A 23,539-nucleotide genomic window follows, 5' to 3' on the forward strand; every position below is an offset into this window, starting at 1 on the left:
CCAGCATGTCAGCACTGTAATCACATCCACATTATGATTTTTTCCCGACAGCCCTCATCTGGAAAGTTGAGCCTCAAAAATGGCATCCTGAACCCAGTACGTCCTGATGATGTTGACAATTTGCCAGTGACCTATTCTCTAAAATATTCCCCACTACACAGCAAAGGTGCTGTGGAGTATTTCGATTTTCTTGTTAGCCCAAAACCCAGGCAGTGGTGGTGCACGCCTTTAATCCCAGCACTCGGGAGGCAGAGGCAAGCGGATCTCTGTGAGTTCAAGGCCAGCCTGGTCTACAAAGCAAGTTTCAAGAAAGGTGCAAAACTACACAGAGAAACCCTGTCTTGAAAAACAAAAACAAAAACCTCAGTGTTTCAAGGTTGCACTGTTACCACCTTCAATGATTTAGTCTCTACACACAGCAAAGAGAGGAAACCAGTTTAGCATTGCTTTATTATATTCCTTATCAAGAAGTATTATTTTACTCATACAATGGGTGTTTATTTTTAATCTGACATGTTTCAAAAGCAATTTAATCATCAAATTAAAGTTGTTTAAAACATTGAAAAATAAACTTCAATTGCTCTTTTGATAGTTAACTGCTTCTTTATAAATGTAAGAAAAAATAGTCTGTACATTTACATAAAACCCGGGGGTAGGGGATAAAAGCATTTAAAAAAAAAAAGCAAGCTGTTTTTCTTACACACTAAAATAGCACAATTTTCACCTTATGCATGTGAGAAAAGAATAATATTCTATGATGCTGTGAACAATAACAACAACAACAAAAAAAAAAAACCCTGACAATTTCAGAAGTATACCAAGAAAATGACTCTCGGGGTAAAATGAAAAGTGTAAAGTTAGATGCACGTGTAATTGAGGACCTCAGCATTGCTGGAGAAGGGCTAAGGCTTTCTTGCCGAGGCTGGGTTTATTTGGCACAGCAGTTCTGGCCCATCCAAAGACTCACCACATGTAGTCCCAGCTGGCTTCCAGCTCCTCACATAGCTATGGAGAACCCTGAACTTCCTTGATCCTCCTGTTCCACCTCTCAAGTGCTGGAACCATGCTTGTTTGTTTTACAAGATGCTTGGAATCAAATCCTGGGCTGGCTTGGAGCAAGCCAGGCAGGCATGCAGGTGACTGAACTACACCTCCCTTCGCAGACCTCTTTCTTGATTTCATATTTCAAATAAGAAGAGGTCTTAAAAAATGGCTTGCCTGATAACTTCACCAAACTAAAGGGCAGCTCTTTTGGTTTGAGCAAGAAGGAAATGCAGGGTGAGGCCCAGGAGAACGCCAAGAGCATCTAAGGCCACCCTCACTGCCGTTCACAGGTCGGCTGGCTTCACTCCTTGGCCTTCCCAACTGGTCTGCTTGTTTGTCGGTCTCTGAACACTACATGCTCCATCGGCTTGTCCTCCCTAAGTGACAGTTTCATCTTTCTCCCATGGATCCTAAATTCCTGTTTCTTCTGTCATGATAAATTCCCCCTAACAAAGCAAACTGATAAAAAGTTAACTCACCCTGAAGGATGATTGAGTTTCTAGAAGGTTTTCCACCTAGGTGGATCTGCTGGAGTTCTTTGGAGCAGCTCTGGCAGGCAGGAAAAGGAAGCCAGGAGGCGGGCTGAGCTTCTGGACTGGCGCCAGACCTCCCAAATAGGGTGTCAGTGGGTGCTGTCAAGAAAGCTGCAGCTCAGCCGGCGGTGGTGGCGCTCGCCTTTAATCCCAGCACTAGGGAGGCAGAGCCAGGCAGATCTCTGTGAGTTCGAGGCCAGCCTGGTCTACAGAGTGAGTTCCAGGACAGGCACCAAAACTACACGGAGAAACCCTGTCTCGAAAAACAAACAACAAAAAAGAAAGAAAGAAACGAGAGAAAGAGAGGAAGGAAGGAAGGAAGGAAGGAAGGAAGGAAGGAAGGAAGGAAGGAAGGAAGGAAGGAAGGAAGGAAGAAAACAGTGGCTGAAGTGTGGGGAAGAGCCCGGGAGTCTGTGGCTCTAAGGACAGCAACACTTGGTCCCCAGTATCTGCTTTCGGGAAGCTTTGCCTCCCAGCACCACAAAGCCTCCAAACTTAAAAGGCAGTGTCAATTAGCTCTGCATCAAAAGCAAGAGTGATGGTATCTGCCTGTAATTCTAGTATTCAAAGGCTGGGGCAGGAGGATTGTGAGTTTGTGGCCACCCTGGGATATGTAGAGATACTGCCCCCCCCCAAAAAATATAAATGAAGAGGAGGAGGAAGAGAGAAGAAAAGTAGAAGACAAAATAAAGGTGGGGGGGTGATAAAGGATGGATGTAACTTCAGCAGAGATCAGCACTAGGTCCCAAGAAAACCATGTCATTTCTGTACATTCCTGAGGGTCCCAGTAGTGTAAGGGGCAAGGGGGTGGATCCTGTAGTGGGCTTCTAATATTTGAATGTACAAATCTTTACATATTCTGGGAAGTGAATCCATTTTTCCATGTACCTTTCTCTTTCTTTCCCACTAAAACTAGAATATACATTTCTAAATTGAAACAAATTACACAAGCAGGCTGAGCTGACACCTTCAGGTGTCACACAATGCACCGTGACCAGGCAGGAGGAAGTCTGCCCCTTTAAAGCCCCAATTTCCTGTTACAAGATGAGCCACACCCAGCCTTATCTTCAATAATTTCCATTTTCCTCTTGGTTTAAGTTGCATTGTAAATATGCCGCTCTGGTGCGCACTTTTGTAGAAATACTCACTGGCTTCAGACTGTGCTGAAATAAAGAAATCGCTGCCCTGCACCACAGGCTAGCTTGCCAAATACTGCTTCCAAAGTCCAATAAAGTATTTGATAGTGAAATCAGAGAGAGGCAAGTCCGAGCTTTACAAAAGTTTTATGTAATTTGTATTAACATTTCTGTCCTGAAACATTCTTCAAATCATGTTACTTAATGCTTGGCTTGATTCCTAAGCCATCCTTAGGAGTGTGTGGTGACATGAATTGCTACAACTGAGCCGTTTGTAGACTAATATTTTACCCGATTCATTTGTCAGAAAAATATCTTCAGGGCAGGGCGGGTCCTTTACAGACCCTTGGCTAACTCTAAGACTACAGCATGAGCTTTGCTGGTTCTCTATTTTAATCCTTGTACTTTTTGAAAAATGGTCAGCAACAAACCACTTTAACGACACAAATTGGTAGGGGGAAGGCTGTAAGATGTAGAAAAGTCCATTATATGTGCATACACTCCTGGACTCACAATGTGGTTGTATCTTAGGAACACTCAGTGGAGACACATGCACCGCACCCATGTCATGACCCGGGGACAGACCAGGAACCGCAGCCCACTGGCCCTGCTGAGCACTGCAAGAATGTCACACACAGCACACAGCCAGCCTGCAAAAGATCAGAATTCCGCAAATGGTTTCTCCTGAATATGTGTCAATTTCACACTAGACTAAAGTCAGAATATCACAAGCCAATATAACTCAAGACCATTTTGTATAAGTAGTGACTCTGTTTTACAGTATCGTCGGTTCAAATCTGGAGTAACCGCTAAGGCCATGTTGAATTGTAACCCTGTGCTGTTATCTCTTTGTGCATGTTTCTGCCAATGTAAGAAATTTGGGTTCCAAGTTGTTTAGAAAGTCGAGTCCCTCTTCTTCCTGCTTTTCACTGCAGCAGCCTACAGACCCTGCTGGAGATCCTCTGCCTTCGTAGTTATAGGTGAGGACGTAGTCTTGGGATGGGATGTGGTCTTCATTCTGATTACAAGCATGCAATTTCTGTAAAGTCCAAAAAAGAGGGATTGTATTATTTCTTTAAACAACTTTAATATATGAACAGAAAATTTATTTTATTTACCTTTTATGTTTAATTTTTAACCAGTGTGTCCTCTAATGGAGTCCTACACACAAAAAATGCACATGATTGGTCTCTATTACAGCCATATCATAAATCAGTATAGTTTGCATTTTTAATAATCCATAAAAATATAAAATAGGTCTACAAATGCAATTTCTAAGTACATTTAAGTCATCATGAAATATTTATACCCAAATGTTATGTCTATAGTTGAGGTCAGTTCACAAAATAGAGACAATATATGCCAAGTGGTTGGAGTTTGTATGTGGATATCGAATGGTCCTAGTTTTAAGTAACTTTCGTTTACTAACTTGTGTTACTTTAAGTTGCATTCTCCTCAAATATCACTTTGTTATTTGGGAAACTAGTGATGGAAATGCAATGCATGAAGCATACTTCTTAAGCCCATCAGTGTACAGTGAATATAAACTAAACCTCTATTGCGTGCAATGACAAAATATATTTAAAAATTACTGCACTCCAAAGTAGCCAAAAAGCAGAGATATATCCCTAGAAAATCACTGAAATTAAATTCATCAGCTTAACTCACACTGCAGAAACTGTGCTTTGGTTGTGAGCAGCCAAGCCTTTGACCACCTCTGCCCTCGGGGCTGTGTCCTGCTGGTCTGTCTTCCAAACTTAAGGCTCCCTTTGCTGACCTGGCTGTGCTGTGCAGTCCTCCGCTAACCCTCAGCTGGTGGCCAGCTGCTACCCATACCTCCCATGACCAGTTATGGCACTGCAGGGCATTCCTAAGGGAGCGTCTGGACCTCTGTCCCTTCCCATGATCTTACGTGATTGCCGTCTTCAAATATAAAACAGGTAAACACCTGACTATGACAAATTAGAAACAAAACAAATGCTATGGACATGCAGTAACCAAGGGCCCTCTTCTAGAATACTGCTCGTGTTCTGACCAGCACAGAACTAACCGTGTCTGGTACAGTGTTTGCCACAAAGGCACCAATGCCCTCTGGTACAGATACGGAATCAGTGCCAGCAAGAATGGTCAAACGGGATGCCTTACCCTGGCCCCACATACAAATCACATGTGAAATTTTGTATACACACACACACACACACACACACACACACACGCACGCACGCACGCACGCACGCACGCTCGCTCGCACGCACGCGCGCACACACACACCAATGGAATTCGAATCCTCCAGAATGAAGCAAAGGAATTAGTATTTCTAAAAGCTTTCCAATGTTGATGTGGACTGAGATTCACTCATTCAATCCTTTCTTTCACAGCATTGCTTCTCTCTAGATGAGACACTTTATATTTGCACAGCATGCCTTATGTATTGGAAATAATTCATATGATAAATTTCAAATGTCTTCACATACTGGGTTCTTTAAACATTCTACATTGCATATCTATGTGACCACTCACCACAACCTATAAATATGTGTAACAATAACTAGCCCATTTAGAATAAAGTAGAAAAATAAAATAAGTAAAAAAAAAATGTATAGCCTAAGTAAAGCATATTAATCTTTAACCTAAAACTGCATTCAGATGTTTATGTTTTCATAGCAAAATACAAGTCTGATGTGGAAAATATGTATTTGTGAGGAACTAGAATTTACCTCACATTCTTGATTTTTTTTTTATCACAGGACGTTATAAGATAGATGTACACCTAAAAATGGATCTTTGGGGACAGATATTAGAGGCCTCTGGTCCTCATAAGATTCTAGAAACTGAGTGTGACAGAGGGATCAAAATATTTAAAAATTAAATATAACAAATTCAAAGCATTATCTAAATGACCAGAACTAACAAGAGAAGGCATATAAAACACCATGGCAAAGCAGTTTCTGGAAATGTACATTATCATCAGTGTTCTATTGTTCTCTACTTGCGATGAAAGCATCTCGGGACACTCACTTCGCCGAGGCGGGGCTGAGTGAAACTGTGCCACTCTGAGTAAGTATATCTGCAATTGTCGCTCTCCATGTGTCCACCTCTGCAGGAATCCAGCGTGTGGTGATGCCCAGCCACACGGCAGGAGTCTAAGGTCTGGTGCCCCTTCATCATCTCAATTGTCTCCTGCCCACCATTTCTCATTCCCGATCCCATTGTCCCACAGAGGCCTTGGCTGGAGTTGTTGGCAGTCTGGGTGGTGAATCCATTGGCAGAGCACTACATTATAATAAAACAAGACAACGGTGGGTGGGTGGGGTTGTCAGAGAATTTCACACATTGCAGAAAGCAGTCAGAGTGATGATGTTGTCATCAATCCATAGCATCAAAGACTAAGCTTGAATTAATACTATCAAAGAGTGGGAAAAATAGAACTGGAAGGTAAACTTGTTTTATTAAGTTCATTAAGTAGCACTCTAGAAGCTCTGGAACACTGGCAGATGGAAAATTTACAATTTACAAGATTCCAACTATTTACAAATATAAACAGACTCCCAAATACCATCACAGGGATGGATTTTAAAACTACAGAAATAATTATTCACCAAAGAAATTACTTACCACCCTGTCATCCCCAGGTGCTTCAGTGTTTGATATAATTAAATTTTGCTGAGCTAAATCTTCAGGAAAATGCTTTCCTTTCCGGGCAGTAACAACTCCACATACTAAAGTCAGCAGCACCGCTGAGTAAAAATAAGGAGAGATGTATTTTTAAAAGAACATACTTAATTTACCAGACATACAAGAGTGACCATCCTTTACGGCTTATGCCTTGGGCCACAGGAGGACAATAAGAACATTGAATTGTGCTTCTGTCGAGTTATCTTGGTCTTGTGAAATTCACTGGCACAATTTAAAGTATGCAATAATCACACATGAAAGTGTTTAGAATCATGAGTTCAACTGTAGACCTTAAAAGTCTCTAACATTTATTTAAGTCAAACATTGAAGATATTTACTTTTTCCCAAATGATCAGTTTGCCAATTGAAAAATAAAAATTAAAATTAAAAAAATAACTTTTCTCAGAACAGATTTGTCTCCAATAAACATAATTAAGCACATTAAGCACATTTTGTATCTTATTTAGACTTTTACCCTACATCATAAAAATAGGAGACTTAAGATAATATGATTGCTAAACCAGCGATTTACAGTAGTCCAGAAGAATGGCTAGCACATTGGCAAACCAGCAGCTACTCTTCAAGCCCACCACATGTTTGTGTATGACCCATGACCTAAGTTTTTTTTTTTTTTTTTTTTTTTTTTTTTTTTTTTTCCGAAACAGGGTTTCTCTGTGTAGCTTTGCGCCTCTCTCCTGGAACTCACTTGGTAGTCCAGGCTGGCCTCGAACTCTCAGAGATCCTCCTGGCTCTGCCTGACCTAAGATTTTTTAAGCCTTTAAGTTGTTGAAAGAAGAAAGTAGCAATAATTCATGATATGAAAATTATAGGAAGCTGTTTTAATCCCAGAACTTGAGAGGCAGAGGCAGGAAAATCTTTATGAGTTCAAGGCCAGCATGGTCTACATACGTGAGTTCAAAGGTAGCCAGAGCTGTACAGTGAGACCCTGTCTCAAAAATGAACAAAACAACAACAAAACCAAACCAAAAAATATGCAAACACAATAATTACAAGAAACTCAAATTTTAGCGTGCAGATTTGAAGTGCTGAGGGAACACAGCGATGCCTTTCGCACACATATTCTCAGGGACCGATGACCTCACACAGTTTTTTACTGAGATTACCGAGTCTACCTAGTACAATTTTCTGAAATTTAGTAGGTGTTCAAGATATATTTATTTTGGGGGCTTGAAAAAATAATAAATGTATGTTAGACATTTAGATGTTCATATCTGATCATTTCTTATCAGTGAACTCATTGGACTGCAAAGAGTAGGTTACCACCATTGCCCCCATAAATGAGAAAAAGGAAGCAGAATTAAGTAAACTAAAGACTGTTTAACAATTTTGTCCAAGGGTGAAACCTGTCTCAGAAAGGCTCTTGTTCCCTCAAATAGTGACTATTGAAGCACAAATCGGCTATCATAGACAACAAAGGCAGCTTGTAAAAGGAACTCGCCCCTGGTAGATGCTTGTCTGTATTGACTTCGCAAGATTCTTTCTGACACTCAGATCTTTCATTTTGCATTTTAACTTCAAGTGAGCGAAAGTACTTACAAAATAGCAGTGCGATGCCCAACAAGATGGCAAGGATGGCCCACTTCCCCAAGGTGACCCCTGAACTCCTTGACCTGGCCATACACTGGCTAGGATGAGTACAGTCACACAGGTTGACTCTCAAGAGTTTGGTCGTGGATTGGCCTGCTCTGTCTTTTACACTCACAGGAATGGTGTATTCTTGAACATCAGCATTTTTCCGATAGGACAAGCGGGCAGCTGTGTCTTTAAGAAAATCAAAAAGATTCATTTGGATTGATTGATTTCAGGTGGAGAGTTGTACACATGCATGTGCTCACACATTCAGATCCCATAAGAACCTCAGCTATCATTCCCCAGGAACTGACCACCTTGATTCTTGAGACAAGAACTCCTGTTGCCCAGTACTTACAGATTAAGCTAGGCTTGCTGGCCACCAAGCATGGGGACCTACCTCCTCCCCACCAACAGTATTACAAACAGGTACTACCCTTCCCTGAGTTTTCATGTGGGCTCTGGGGACTGAACTCAGGTCTCCACGCTTGCATGACAATCACTTTATCAACTGAACTCTCTCTAGCTCAGCGTTATTTTTAACGATTACTTATTCTTTCTTACGAACCTACTCTACCACTCTTATTGTAAAATACCCACCTGCTAAATAATAAAAAAAAAACTGCAAAGGGGGCTGCCTTGATGTTTCCACCTTTTCAGGAATTAATATTACCTTAGACATGTTTCTCCTTGTAATTCTATGAAAGACAGCCTTAAAGAATAAATTTGGATTCAGATCAGGAATGCACACCTGAATTTCTAGCATCTGAAACTAAGGAGGCCAAAAGGGAACAATGAAATCGAGGCTAGCCTGAGCTACATAGTGAGCTCCTATTTCAAAAGGCGAAAATAATAATGATAATAATAATAATAATAACCAATAATAATCTGGTATTGAAATGACCTAGCAACATTCCAGTAATATCTAATTTCCCCTGATCGATACAGAATAAGAATTCTAGGTTGACTATTAATGTAGAGGTCAAAAATTTTCCCTAATTCCAGCTCATATTCTATTTAAGAATCTATACCTGAATAGAGAACATTCTCAGTTTTCATGCTCTAAGCCAGTTACCTTCTACCATCTCTCCATTAACTCTCTGGAAAAAGCAATGTTTCAAAGAGCCAATACTTTCTATATGATTAATGCCTTGTATATGGAAATAATCTCCCTAGCAGAGCTAATTGTACTACTTCCCATTATAAAAACATGGCCATTTACATCATAATACTTCCTTTTTATCAACAATGATAGTCAACTTCCCACAATGGTTTTGATAGCGTATTTGAATAATGTTATTCTCAATTGACCAAAGCTCTATAGATGTTCAGGGGCAATTATAACATCCTTGGGCTTCTCTAACAGACAAAAATGATGTCACAGTGGCACAAAATACAGCCCAGAAAGCATCTGGAATTTGCACAGCTTAAATTTCTGTTAGAGCTTTGGGGGTTTGACTACATCTTATACCCGAAAGCTTGCTAGAGCCCTGTGAATGGTTCCTGGGTTATACTGAACACTTCAGCATCACCAGTGTCTAAAGGGAGATTGTGCAAATCACTGACCTTTTCCAAGATGGCTGGCCAAGCCATAGCTATGTATATTTGTAATAGTGCAACAACCTTGGATTTTCCTCATCAATCAATCCTGCCCTCTTCCAGTGATTTCCTGACACTACTGTCATCTGTATAAGACATACATCTGGATAAAGAATGGTCTCCTTTCCACAGTCTCAATGCATACCCCACTGTCACCTACAATACAAAGGTCAGTCTCCTCAGCTTGGCACATAAGACTCATCACCACATAACTTCACCCTTCCTTACATCCGAACACTCAGAATTCCTGAGAAAATCTCCTAAACCCAGATACTACAAAAGCATTCATTTCCCTATTGTGTTTTTTTCCCATATGCATATTCTTTAATCAAAACATTGACTAAGCAATCACTTTTTAAGTAGTTATTAGCTGCTAATCACTGGACTCAGTGCTGAAAGTGAGAATATGGATTAAGAATGCTGTGAGAAAAGACAGTTGGTAAACAGCAGTCATACAAGGTGTGAAGTGTGATTAACATGTGATGCAAAAGGTCACATGTTCCTCCTTATACTTCTGGGATGAGTTCTCAGAATTCTAGTAGCTGACCTGAAGTAGTGGCTCCCTGACCCATCCCTATACATATACTCAGGATGTGCAGCTTATCTGACCAATAATAGGTAATGCATACATTTTAAGTATGAAACTAAGACACAGTGAGGGTGATTTTTCTAGGACAGAATGGACAGCACATATAAAACTTAGTAGCATGAAAGAACATGGTATTAGGAGCTAAAGAGATAACTCCATCTTTGAGAACACTTACTGCTTTTTCTGAGGGCCAGAGTTCATTTTTCAGCTACATTGGACAGCTCACAACTTTCTATAACTCCAGCTTCAGGAAATCTGACAATATGACACCCTCTTTTAGCCTCTATGGACATGCACACACATGGTGCACACACACACACACACACACACACACAAACAAACACTATAGATAGACGATTACACATGCACATACACTTATACATGCACACACAGGCACATGCATTGGAAAAGGCTAATTTAATATTCTAAACTTTTGCATCACACTTTATGTAAATTAACATGTAAACCCTCCAGTAGTTAATTTGCTACTTCAAATCATATGAATCATTATTTTTCTGGAATACCATTAACTCGGTTGATGGTCCAGATTCTGTTGACTTCTGGAGAAGAGCTTGCCAAGTTGAACTGAAAGGGAGGGCCGTTGACAGGCTCATCAGCATCCACAGCTGAAATGTCCGTATACCCCATCTTTGGCTTGCAGATAACAAGATAATCTTGAAGTATCACTGGTGCATTGTCATTCACATCCTCAATGTTCACTGCAAGTGTTCCTGTGCATGATTTGCCCTCTGAGAAGAGAAAGGGACAAGGTTGAGTGCAGTTCTCTCAGAGTATCCAAAGAGGAAAATAAATTTCAATACACACACACACACACACACACACACACACATACACACACACACAAATATAAATTTTAAGTCTAGGTCCTACACATGAGAGAAAACATGTGTCATTTGTCTTTCTGAGTCTAGCTTGTTTCTCTTAACATAATGATCTTTAGTTGTATCTATTTTCTGCAAATGTCACTATTTCATTTTTCTTTACAGAGACATGAAATGTCATTGTGTATATGTACCATGTTTTCTTTATTTTTCCTTGCATTTAAACTGGTTCTATTTCTCAGCTCTTATGCAGCAATGAATATGATACATGGGTTGCTTTGAGGTATGTTGACTTAGAGTCCTGCAGGTATATACCCATCAGTGATACAGTTAGAATCTATATTTCCTGAAAACATAATCTTTGCTTATTTGATGAATAGTAAATAAGAATATGAATGAATATGAAGAAAGCTACAGATTATCTAATATGGTTCCTGCAGCTTATCAGATACAAGTTTCAACAAACCTTTTGCCTGAGTTACTATAAATAATAGAAACAAATGCTGAGTTGCAAACTTTCCTTTCTTGGGCTCCCATAAGGAGGTTTCAATATATTAAATCCAGGCTCCACAGCCAGAGGTTCTAATTCAGTGAGTATAAGATAATGTTTACACATTGAAATTATTATTATTTAAATTAAACCACAGGTAGAGGAAATTTACTTTAAAACCAGAATTCAAGTTTAGAAGCATTTAATAGTCACCTGAATGAGTAAAAACCCCTAGGTAAAGTGACACAAAGATATCTGGAGGAGTCTGAGGAGACCATTGCATAGTCTTATGGTTAGGTTTGGTCATTGACCTTTACCACGAAGTGGTGCAAGAACTAAGTTCCTACAGATGGACCATAAAGATACATAAGAGATGTGTTATCTAGCTAAGCATAATGGCTCACACCTATAAACCCAGCACAGGGGAAGCTAAGGCAGGAGAATTGCCACAGCTTCAAGACCAGCCTTAGTTACATGGTGGGTTTGAGGTCAGCTTGGACTACAGAGTAAGACCATGTCAACAACAACAAAAGCATCTTTCTGAGTGTGGAGGTGTAAGCCTATAACCAAAGCACTCAGTATGCTGAGGCAGGAAGAGCAGGATTAATAAAGGTCATCCTTGGCTACACAGTGAATTCAAAAGCAGCTTTGGCTAAATAATACCACCTTATCAGAAACTAAACTGACAAAACCAGAAATAAAGAGTATCTTCTCACCAAAGTCATCTTGTAGGACAACAAGAGAGATACTGGTCTACCAGATAATTTTCAAGAATTATGTATAGTTACCATAGATTATTTCTGCACAAGAATAATTGCAATTTATTCTTCCATTCTATTATAAAATACTTAATTAAAACTTTGTTACCTTGGTCTATTGCCATGACTGTAATATTATATAAGTCATTTCTTGGAGTCATGGCTTCTCTGTCTAGGACTTTTGATATGGTGAGCAACCCCGAAACTTCTTCAATGCTGACCCATTCTTTAGGATCCTGCAACTTTTTATACCTGTTAATAAAATAAAATTGTCTAAGTCTTTGGCATCAGAACACATCTCAAAATAAGTTACCTGTTTCAATTATGACAACTGCATTAGCACATGGTTGCTGGATTTATGTACCTTAAGCCATTGCTTTTCTTGGTTTCAGGATCGTAGGCCTTATAGCCATTGATCTTGGACCCCACTGCTGAGTTTTCTTTGATCCGCACATATTGCTCAGGGGGGTTGCATTCTGGCCCCTCGTCCTGATCCCTCACATGAACTGTAACCAAGGCCCGGTTCATGGTGGGTACTCGGCTTGCAACTTCTCTGATGAATGGAGCTTCATTGTTCACTCCAATCTCTAGGGTCACTTGACGGTTTTCTTCATAATCTAGTGGCTTTAAAATAAAGGATATGCATGTCAGCTCAGTGTGGAGTATATTTGGTGTGGCAGACCACAAGAATATATTATAGACATTCAGCTGTGTATTAAAGCTATACTTTGACCGGCCAAAAGTCTGTCAAAAGACAAATCATTTATTATGAATATTTGGTGCTATCCAGCCTTTAATATTCCAGCTGTCTTCTGCTATGAAATTCTTTCATGCCCAAATATTCCCAAATGAATTGGCAAACAATTCAGCTGCTCAGACCTGCTGAACTTCTAGGTAACTAATTTCCCTGCCAGTACTTGGATAAGGTCATGTAGGCAAAGACAAGCTGGTGGGAGACACATAGCTTTGTTTCTTGTGCTAATGAAGCTCAGACCACCCTCTTGCCTTCAAGCCTAGTGGCTCTCTAGAGTAATAGACTAAGAACAAAAGAGATTAATATCTTTCTGTAGAGGAGAAAGAACAGCATGACCAGGGAGAAGAGAAGAACACAGAGGTAATGTAGATGGTAAGGCAGAACTCTTGAGCCATGAGTAGAGATCAGGTAGAGATAGAGGGAGAAGAAACAGAGGATCAAGATGAGGCGAAAAGCATAGGAGCTTAGTTGTTAGCAGGACTTTGAGGGAACAGTAAAAGAGAGGCAAAGAGGAACTGAGTGTCAGGACAGAACTGAAGCTATGTAGACAGGATTTCATCCCAGAGAAATAAAGTAGAGGGATAAAGAGCTTGGTGTACCTAGATTTATTCTTGTCCTGAATGCCTGAGAGAGCTGTAGCTGAAAAGATGGAATTTGTCTTAGAGGAATAAAGTTAACAGACATAAGAGCATAGTGAACGTAGATTTTTTTTCCCCTCAGATATCCCACGCCGGACGTAGCGAAATCCTCAGACCCTCAGTAAGCCATAACTTGGTATTTCAAGTAGCTGGACATTTTTATCATTCAGGCCAAAACTGCATAATAAAATCATGCTCATGTTTTGTTAACAGGGACTTCTCTTCCTTGCTAGAGCTATGATCATGTGCTAACCAGGCTTTACAAAGGGTCACCTTCAAAACCTCCACAGATGAATTTACAAAGCCATGGCAAAGAAATCCCTCAACAATTTTTTTCATTCTTTTAAGAAAAATTATTCTCAACCTAGAAGTATTGCAGAGTTATGTCAGTGTCTTAAGAGGTTGAGATTGGGGCCAACTGATCTTGGCATTTGACAAATTTTGTAAAATTGGATGGTAACTTCAACAAAATTCAAAAGGTGAAAGTATTTTATTTACTTTCTGACTGTTTTCTTTTCGTGGGGTTCTGGGAACCTGGTTGGTTGTTTCTGTCATTGTTTATTTTCATCTTTGTATGATTAAAACTGAATCTTACTCTACAGCCCAGGCCAACCTTGAAACTCATTGTGTTGTCCAAGCCAGCGAGCTTAAACCTGTGGTGATGATGATGACCCTCTTTTCTCACCCTTGAAAGTGCTGGGACTACTGGTGTGTATGCCCTCACTCAGCTCCCAAATGTCTACTTTAAGTACCCTTATACAGGACATCTAATTGAGCCATCTCTAGGCTGACTTTTTTGAAGCAAAATCAACCGAGGATCTCATTTCTTCTTAGAAATCCACTTCAGTTTTTGAAGATTCCTTCCTGAATGATGTAACACTATCTTCTGTTATAAAAATTATATTCGTGATAATTTAAGACTAGTACTTTGGCCCTGTCTGTCATTTACCACATGTACTTCTCACAACAGAAATTCAGAAGAGTCTCAACATGGTGAACTCCATGGTGATCACTGCTCATATACAACACAGCTTTAAGCAGTGAGTGTAAATTCCCTGAGTCCTCACATCTGTGTGCAGAAGGAATTCCCATTATCCCCAGTTTACACGCCAGCAGTCTGGAGAATAGGAAGAGAAACTGGCTTTCCTAAAGTCAAAAGATATTGTTTGGGCAAGAGTTTGAAACCAGGTGGCTTGGACTCAGACCATTTCCTTAATGGGCACATTTTAATCTCTCCACATCACTAAATCAATTAATTCTGTTCATCAACCTCCTCCATATTTTTACACAGAAAACTCCAGCAAAATCCATAAAAAACTATTTTCCACTCTACTGTGAAGGAAATCACAAGATGTTTTCTCTGATTGTCTTTCTACTGACCAAAATAGTCACTTGCTGAATGGTAAACAAAATCAAAACATATACATGAGGGACCAGAGAGATGGCTTGGTGGTTAAGAATGCTTGCAGCTGTCCGAGAGAATTGGAATTTTGTTCCTAGCATCCTTGACAGGCAGCTCACAGCTCATAGCTAACCACCTATAATTCTAGTTCCAGGGGATCTGACAGTCCCTTCTAGCCTTCATGGGACCACTACATACATGAGGGGATAGATAGATAGATAGATAGATAGATAGATAGATAGATAGATAGATAGATAAAATTGTTTTCATACTGTCCTCAAACCTAGATATCAATAGATTGAGAAACAAATACCCATACATCCTCTAAAAAACCAAAAACATTGATGAATCTTAGAACTTATAGCATGCAAATGAAGATTTTTTTTTATGACTATCACAGGAAACAACAAGAAAGAACTATGAAGACCCATTTGTTTGCTGCTACCAAGGACCATGTCACAAATGATATGCTGGGGCAGCCATACAGAGACAAGGACAACTGTGGGCAATGAGAAAGTGAAGGACATGTAGGTAACCTTTGCAGTTCTGGCTGAATACAGCTGTAAGATCCAGGGCAGCTTCCTAGAGCCTCACAGTATCTTCCTGCCAGCTCTCTGGGCTCCAAGTTAAAGAGGTAAGGAATGCAAGTTCTCTTCAGACTAAGGCATGCTTTTGCTTCATTACATTAAAAATGTACTCAAAAACATCCCACATGTGCTTAGAAGTGCTAACAAACTCTCTAGAAAGTCATGGAGGTGAAATTCAAGACCGTCCATGTAATAATGGCTAAGATCTATAATTTTTCCACTTAAAGTTACCTGGATCAAGACAAGTTGGCAAGCTCTAGACAACTTAGAGAAATATACCCAAGTAATTCTTGATTCAGTCTACTAACTATTCAGCCCTTCCAGGTATAAAAGAAGGATTAAAGTATATTTCTAGTATATGATTCTAACTAACAAAGAAGAACAAGGTTATTAGAAATGAAATATATATATACATATATATATTCCATACAATAAACTACGGTCACTGTTTCCCATCTCTCAACTCCTCCCACATCCTCCCTACCTCCCCAATTGACCAACTCCATGTCTTTCTTTCTCTTTAGAAAACAAACAGGCAAACAAACCGGAATAAAACAAACAAAAATCCAACTTCATCAACTTGCAAGGAAGACTACTCTTTGAAATACGGTCTACCTAGCAGAGGTGAATTCCAAATTCTGTGTTCAGTGTGTTGGATTTATAAAAGGTAGACCTTTCATTGAGGTTAAAAGGTACCTAAGGCCATAGCTGCACAAGTCTTCTTCTAAGGGGGAAAAAAAACAAGCCTCCTTTCAAGATAAGTGTTTCTACTATGAAATACTGTGATAAATTCAGTTTTCTAAGATCTTGCAAAAAGAAAGTAGAAGGGAGAATTTGACAAGACAGATACAAATTGCACTGATAAAAATTTAGAACAAAAAGAGGTAATATCAACATAGGAGTTAAGACAAAAGAGATATTTTTAAAAGTGAACTCAGAGATGTAGAACCTAATTAAAATTCCAATACGAGAAGATCCTTTAATGTCAATGAAAACATACTTTATCAAGCCAGATAACTCAAAGATAAAGAGAACATGGCCAAACGACATGAAGCTGGAAGAGCAAGAGCAGCCTGGGAGAGTAAAGGTGTTGCATGAGGTGGATGTGCATTAGCACTGTGGCTCCGTGGGCAGGGTTTCCTGTCCTGGGAGGGATAGACAATCAGCTGTTGGTGCATGTAGGGCACAAGCTACCTAGCCTACTTATGTGAGCCACAGTGTTACTTCTCTTTGACTTAGTCTCCTTATTAAAAAATTAGAAATAATATTAGAAATAACCATCCCGGGTTATAAAAATCAAATAAATATCTAAGTTCAATGGTGCTGTTTTTCTACTCTCTTTATAGCACAGGAAAAGGAAAATATAAATTATTTGTGTGTGTGTGTGTGTGTGTGTGTGTGTGTGTGTGTGTGTGTGTGTGTGTTATATTTACCTAAGTATACAGGTGCATGTACACACATACAGGTTTGGAAACCAGAGAAGGATGGATTTCTGGAGGTTTCCTCTATCACTATCCACCTTGTTGATTTGAGATAGTATCTCTTACTGACCAGAGGGTCATCATTTCGTCAAGGCTGGCTAGCCAGCTAGCTCTCAGGATCCACCCATCTCCACCGCCGTGTACTGCGTTATAGGCATACTCAGCCATGCTAAGCTTTCTACACAGGGGTTGGGGATTCAGACTCAGGTCCTCTTGCTTGAAAATCAAGCAAGTTTACTCACTCAGCCATCTCACCTACACCTATAAACTACTACAAATCAAGGATAAAATTGATAATGAAGCTTAGCAACAACTATGTAAAAGGCAAGAACTGTAGACAAATTTCAGTTGCAAATAGGAATGCAAATCCTAGACATATTAAATTGGAAAAACATATTAAACACAATTGCCACACAGGAAGAGTCACACTCTTTTGATTAAGCATCACCTCTTCTAGGAACTATCCTGCATTGTAAAATTACACATGTGTGTCTGCACACATATGTGTAACAAAATACACACACACACACACACACACACACACACACACACACACACACACCAAGGTTTGCTTTAGTATACTTTCAAATCACAAAAAGATTTCCTCTAGTGTGGTGCAGCTTATACTCATGCCATGGATACACTAAAATATCGATACCATAGAGTTCTCAAAATGAAGAACTGTTTATGTCCAATATGGTAATGGCTTCAGAGATAATTTTTGTATAATGCATGGCTTATACCTCCATAGAAGTGGAACAGGTTTTAAAACTACATAAAAATTTACAGATGGCAGTGTTTTAATCTCAGCAATATGCTAAGAGAAGGGTGACTTTGTTCAAAATACCACATATTAGTAAGACTGCTTAAGTACATGTGCATGTGTGTATGCATGTGTGCATGCTTGTGTGTGTGTGTGTGTGTGTGTGTGTGTGTGTGTGTGTGTGTGTGTGTGATACCTTTGAAACATTAAATGAGAAGCTGGCAATGCTTACTGATTCTTCTAGGAGAACCAAATTTCTGAGAAAGAAGCAGGAAATTTCATTACATATTTTTAGTTTTAAAATAAATTTATGAATAATCTACTTATTAAAATCAAAGTAAGTAGTACATTTATTGATTGTTAAGTTAAATAACAAATAGTCTATTCTCACTTAAGTCAATTAAATGAGATAGCTCACAGTATGCCTGTCATTTAGTAAATAACAATCTACTGCCAGCATTGCTTTATCAGATATGGACATGAAAATATAACTGTGCTCTGTAAGAAGAGGCTGCAAACAGTCACTAGGATGTGAACACTCTGCTGAGTGAGCTTACTGGAGCATGGTGTCATGGAAAGGTCACCGATGTGGGAATGTTATAAACTAGATTTTCACTCCAGGATGGATAATTACTATTTGCCTTTCAGGAACTGATTTACCTCCATACCATCAAGTTACTTATTATTATTATTATCTATTACTATTACTATAAGTTGGGGATATTAATACCTTATCCTAAAGAAGCAACATCTAAGATTAACTAATACATATGTCTCATCCATTACCTGTCACAATAATATGCATAGTTCATAACTACTGTTTATTTTTTAACTCCTACATGTTTTTGCTAGATGTAGGAATATAAATTTGCTCAATTTAAAACTCTATGAATTTGCATATTAATGATAAATATAATTGAAATTTTCATGTTGTAAATAATGGAAATAAATACATTTCAAGGTTTGCTGGGAAGGAAAATTTCTACTCTACACATCTGAAATTCAGAAAACGTGAGCCAGAGACAGAGCAGAGACATGCTGAAACAGACATTTGATATGGAGATTGTATGTCTGGCTATTCCTATTTGGACAGAACTTTCCAGGCCTTGACATACAATCCCTTAGACCTCTCACATAGGAAAACAACTAAAACCAGCAAGGTTATACTATATTCTCATCAATAGGTAAGTGGCCCTTACTCAGTGAATAGACATAATACCTGCCCACAGGACACTATTATCTTTTTATTCAAGGCTAGAAATAGAAAAACAAATGTTCACGTCAAACAAAGACCTTCCTGCCCTTATGACTTGAGACCAAAAATATAGCATACAATCAAATTACAATATATACAATAAAAGTATGTCCATTCAGTGCTGTCTTATGTAATACTTTGTTCACCATGGGTATTGTCTACTAGGGATAAAATACCAGGAATATATCCTAGAGAGAATGAGAAGAATATGGGGTTTTTAAGTTACATTGGGAATACCCACTAAAGCACATAAGTCACAAATGGACACAGAAGCATTTTCTAAAACAGAAATGTGTATCTCTTATAGACATAGACCCAGGCCCAAGGATGTGGGTTGTAAAGAAAATGACTTGTGCAAAGTTGTGTTAAGAGCTTAAGAAATAGGGTTCTCTATATGTGGGCGGGATGCCACTGGAGACATAGAGATCTCTATAACAGTATTCTGACATACACAAGAGAAAAGAAAGAGGAGTCACATGGGAACCATCAGACTAACCAGTTCTCTTTCAGCTTGACTAGAATAGGATCAGAAACTGTCTAGCTGATGAAAATACTAACTGGCATAAAGTTCTTATTCGTTAACTAGTTACCTTCACAACACATAGAACACCCTCATTAGTCGCTGGGTCTGTTGTGATTTTGAAGCGCCCATTTTCATTTCCTTTTAAGATGGTAAAATTTGCCTTCCAGTTGGCACTCTTAATCAAGTCCTTATCATCTACAGGTATGCGCAAGATTTCAACATTGTATGTGTTTTCCTCCACAGAGGTTTCATACTGGAAGAAAAGAAAGTCATTAAAAAATTTACTTACTATTGAACTTTCACAAAGTAAAATGTTTCCTAATTTCCAAAAGAAATTACCTTTATGGTGTTTACATAGACTACCTAAAGACACGATCACAGATAGTATTGTTTCATGAAACTTTAAGACAACAAATATTTCCTACAAATGTAGACTGATGTTATTGCCCTTCAACAAGAGGCAGCTCTCAGAAACACTAAATCAGGAAACAGGCCAAGTGTAGATGTGTACACTATATATTTGAACTGCAGTTATATTCATAAGTGAACACGTGCCTCAAAGCATGTCAAAAACTTTATAAGCCCGGATTAGTAAAGAGAAATAGAACAAATATAGATTTGTATGTTCTAAACTTACAGCATTTTGTCTGAATGTGGGTGCGTTGTCATTGGAATCTTGCACTGTTATGATACAAGTTGAGGTACTGATTAGTCCAAAAAATTGGCCATTCATGTCTTGGACTTTCATTATCAATGTGTATTTGTCTACAACCTGAAAGTAAAACAATTATTTAATTAACTCAGATTATTTAGATTCATAAATAAAACCTGTGTTGCACATTCTTTTCCTTGTTTTTATTTTATTTCTACATTTGGATATATTCTTAAACTTTGGTAGAGAAAGGTAATTCCGAAGAAGTAGTACTTTACAAAAAGACATACTAAGAATTTAAACATTTTCTAACAGAAAACAGGAAAGTCAGAGATGGAGTGCAGAGTAATAACATTTGAGTTTTATAATACTCTCGAGGAAATGCAAGCATTGTCTAGAGCAGTAATTCTCAACCCGTGGGTCGCGACCCTTTTGGGTCAAATGACCCTTTCTCTGGGACCACTTAAGACTATCAGAAAACAAGGATATTTACATTACAATTTGTAATAGTAGCAAGATTATAGTTATGAAGTAGCAGTGAAAATAATTTTATGGTTGGGGGTCATCACAACATGAACTGTATTTATGGCTGCAGCATCAGGAAGGTTGAGAACCACTGGTCTAGAGTAACTTAATCTAGTGTCATACTGTGAACAGGTAGGGAACCCCTACACTAGACAGGTGGTCCAAACCTGAGGCAGTATAAACAAAAGCAAAGAGAAAAGGAGTTGAAATGTATTTGGGAGTTAGAGTAGAGTGAGATTTGATAATCAATTATTCACTTAAGAGATAAAGAGGTGCTTGAGCATGATATGGTAGACCAGGTTATACAGGTAGATAGACAAGGTCACCACCAGCCACCATGGGAAGTCCAGAATAAGACGGCTCTCTAAGGGAGGCAACATTGCAGAGGAGGATAAGGAGAGCTGTGGACATGATGGGATTTGTTTGTTTGTTTGTTTGTATATTTATTTATTTATTTTGTACGTGCAGGATTTTATCTGCCTAATGAGATCTAATAAACAAGAACCCAGAACACCTAACTGTGTGATCCACCCCTCATGGCAGGAGGTGGTGGTGGGAAGGCATCCTTCAGGTTTTGATGAGAGGAGCTGAGCCATGATGAGTGACAGCCTCCTCAAGCACAGGGAAAAGAAGACAACTAAGCAAAGAGTATGTATGAAGAAGGAACTGACAAAAAAGCAAGAGGAGAACCACAAATTCAAGGTAAAGGCTTTAATATGTGGCAAGCACAGAGACTAGAAGGCCATGGGAAGGTCACAGATGACCTCTGGGCATGGAGTAGGGACCAGGACATGAAGAGATTTTTGGAGATGCACAGTCATTATTGCTGCATTTTCTTCGGTTTTACTTGTCTCCAACCACCCCTTCTCCTGGCTTTTTATTTCTAGAGTCTTCTTCTCATCCTCCAGCCTTCTGTTTATGTGCTCTCCCTTTCTCACTAGAAGTCAGCCTTCTCACCGCGAGGCACTCCTCCAGTAGTCTTCAAGACACTGGTAACCTGTGCTTTTCATCTAACTTTCACGATTTGTAATCTCTTTTGTTCATCCTTGTCTTCACCCCTTGTGTCGCTCTGCACAAAATGTCTGTTCACACAAAGTCCCATTATATTTTTGTTTGCAGCCTGAGAACAGATCAGGTTGGGAACCTTAAAAAGTGTAATAACCAAGTCTTATAATCTTTAATTATTTTATACTGCTTAGCCTCATCAATTTTAATCTGTAAGATGGGGGAAAGCCATTTTCAATTAATTAACATACCCATTTTTACATACTAGAACTGCGTGGAAGTATCCATAGTGTATCTTACAACTTTCTCATTTGTTACTGTGATGACTAATCTCCATCATCAGCCTGATGGAATTTAGAATCACCATGGAAACAAACATGCAGGTATGTCTGCTCACAAGGGAGCTACTCACTTAGGTGAACTGAGATGGGAAGACACGTGAATGTGGGCAGCACAGCTCCACAGACTGGGCTCTGGACTGCACAGGAGAAACCAGCGGAGCAGCAAGAATTCCTCTCTCTACTCCTGCTGCAAGTGCGACTGTGACCAGCTGCCTCCAGGTCCTACCACCGTGACTCCCAGCCCTGACAGACTACACCCTTGGACTAAACCCCCCTTCCTTAAGTTGCTTTTATCAAGTATTTTGCAACTTAAACAGTTAGTGTTGTTCCAAGCTTTACCACATAAATGTTCCAAAGTTACAAAAAAAATTAAACGGTGGTAACAAAAACCTCTGTACTAGTGTGTATCCCTTTCTGTAGATTCCCACATTCCTTCCTCTTTCCTTTGGAGTCACACTTCATTGATAGTTTTCATAACACTTGTCTTTGTCATAGAGATCATTCTAGGTACATTATTCTAGCTATAGTGGAGATCGTGGACATGTCCCAATAAAGTCATTTTGTACATGTGGTTCATCTTCGGTTGATAATCCTTGACTGAGTTAAACAGCTAACCAAACAGAGAAATGATAACAAGAGATTCAAGGACTTCTTGAAATAATTTGACTTGAGCAAACTAATCAATTTTTCTATCATATATCTCCTACATAGGTTGGATATTTATTATACCTTCCTAATCAATCAAGTAAAAAAATTTAAACACCAAGTAACATTCACATAAAAAAGTTGAATACAATTACCACACATGTGACCGTATGCTATTACTAGCAAATTTAATTTTATCCCAAGTAATACTTCCCTTTTTAAAAACTGCACACAGCTAAGTCTGGTACATTCAGCTGAGGCTGTACCCCCATGGGAGAACTTACCCTGTTGGAGGAGCAGGGAGAGGGGGAGAAGAGGGAGGAGGGATGGGGGGAGGTCTGTGGTTGGTATATAAAATGTATAAAAGAATTTAAAAAAAAAAACTGCACATAGCTAAACTAACTGAATAGGGATCCGGATAAGAACCATACTCACCAAAAGAGTTGATTAAACCTTATTGCCCTGTATGACTGCAGAAGCCTCTACTGCTCTGCAGCCACCTAGCTTCACACATTAAAGGAAATAAAATAATATGCAACAGTTTTCCTAAGAAACACACTGTAACCTCCCTTTTAAACAATCAAACTCTATCTCTATTTCCTAAGGTTTCTCTTACATATGGAAATAGAAATAATCTTTAAAAAATAATGTTTAGGAAACATTCCAGGAATTTGTATTTTCTTGTACTTCAAATAAAATACAAAACAGAACA

At 39.0% G+C, this 23,539-nt stretch overlaps 1 protein-coding gene across 2 annotated transcripts in view; it reads right to left on the reverse strand.

Annotated features, from left to right (window-relative positions):
- Window positions 1-423: 423 nt before the first annotated feature.
- The window catches only part of LOC102911850 (desmocollin-3), a 42,456-nt gene continuing 19,340 nt past the window's right edge, over window positions 424-23,539 (reverse strand). Inside the window, exons 8-17 of one of the 2 annotated variants that reach the window (XM_076554775.1) lie at window positions 20,297-20,431; window positions 19,727-19,912; window positions 12,621-12,880; window positions 12,366-12,508; window positions 10,691-10,915; window positions 7,946-8,170; window positions 6,329-6,450; window positions 5,732-5,986; window positions 3,832-3,874; window positions 424-3,752 (exon numbers count right to left, since the gene is read on the reverse strand). In XM_076554775.1, the coding sequence (XP_076410890.1) occupies window positions 3,848-3,874; window positions 5,732-5,986; window positions 6,329-6,450; window positions 7,946-8,170; window positions 10,691-10,915; window positions 12,366-12,508; window positions 12,621-12,880; window positions 19,727-19,912; window positions 20,297-20,431 (1,578 nt within the window). In that variant the 3' untranslated portion in view covers window positions 424-3,752; window positions 3,832-3,847. The remainder of the gene's footprint in view (window positions 3,753-3,831; window positions 3,875-5,731; window positions 5,987-6,328; window positions 6,451-7,945; window positions 8,171-10,690; window positions 10,916-12,365; window positions 12,509-12,620; window positions 12,881-19,726; window positions 19,913-20,296; window positions 20,432-23,539) is intronic. The other variant, XM_042263888.2, reaches the window with a different exon arrangement.

This window comes from Peromyscus maniculatus, chromosome 19 (assembly GCF_049852395.1).
Source record: "Peromyscus maniculatus bairdii isolate BWxNUB_F1_BW_parent chromosome 19, HU_Pman_BW_mat_3.1, whole genome shotgun sequence".
NCBI classification, from domain to species: Eukaryota; Metazoa; Chordata; class Mammalia; order Rodentia; family Cricetidae; genus Peromyscus; species Peromyscus maniculatus.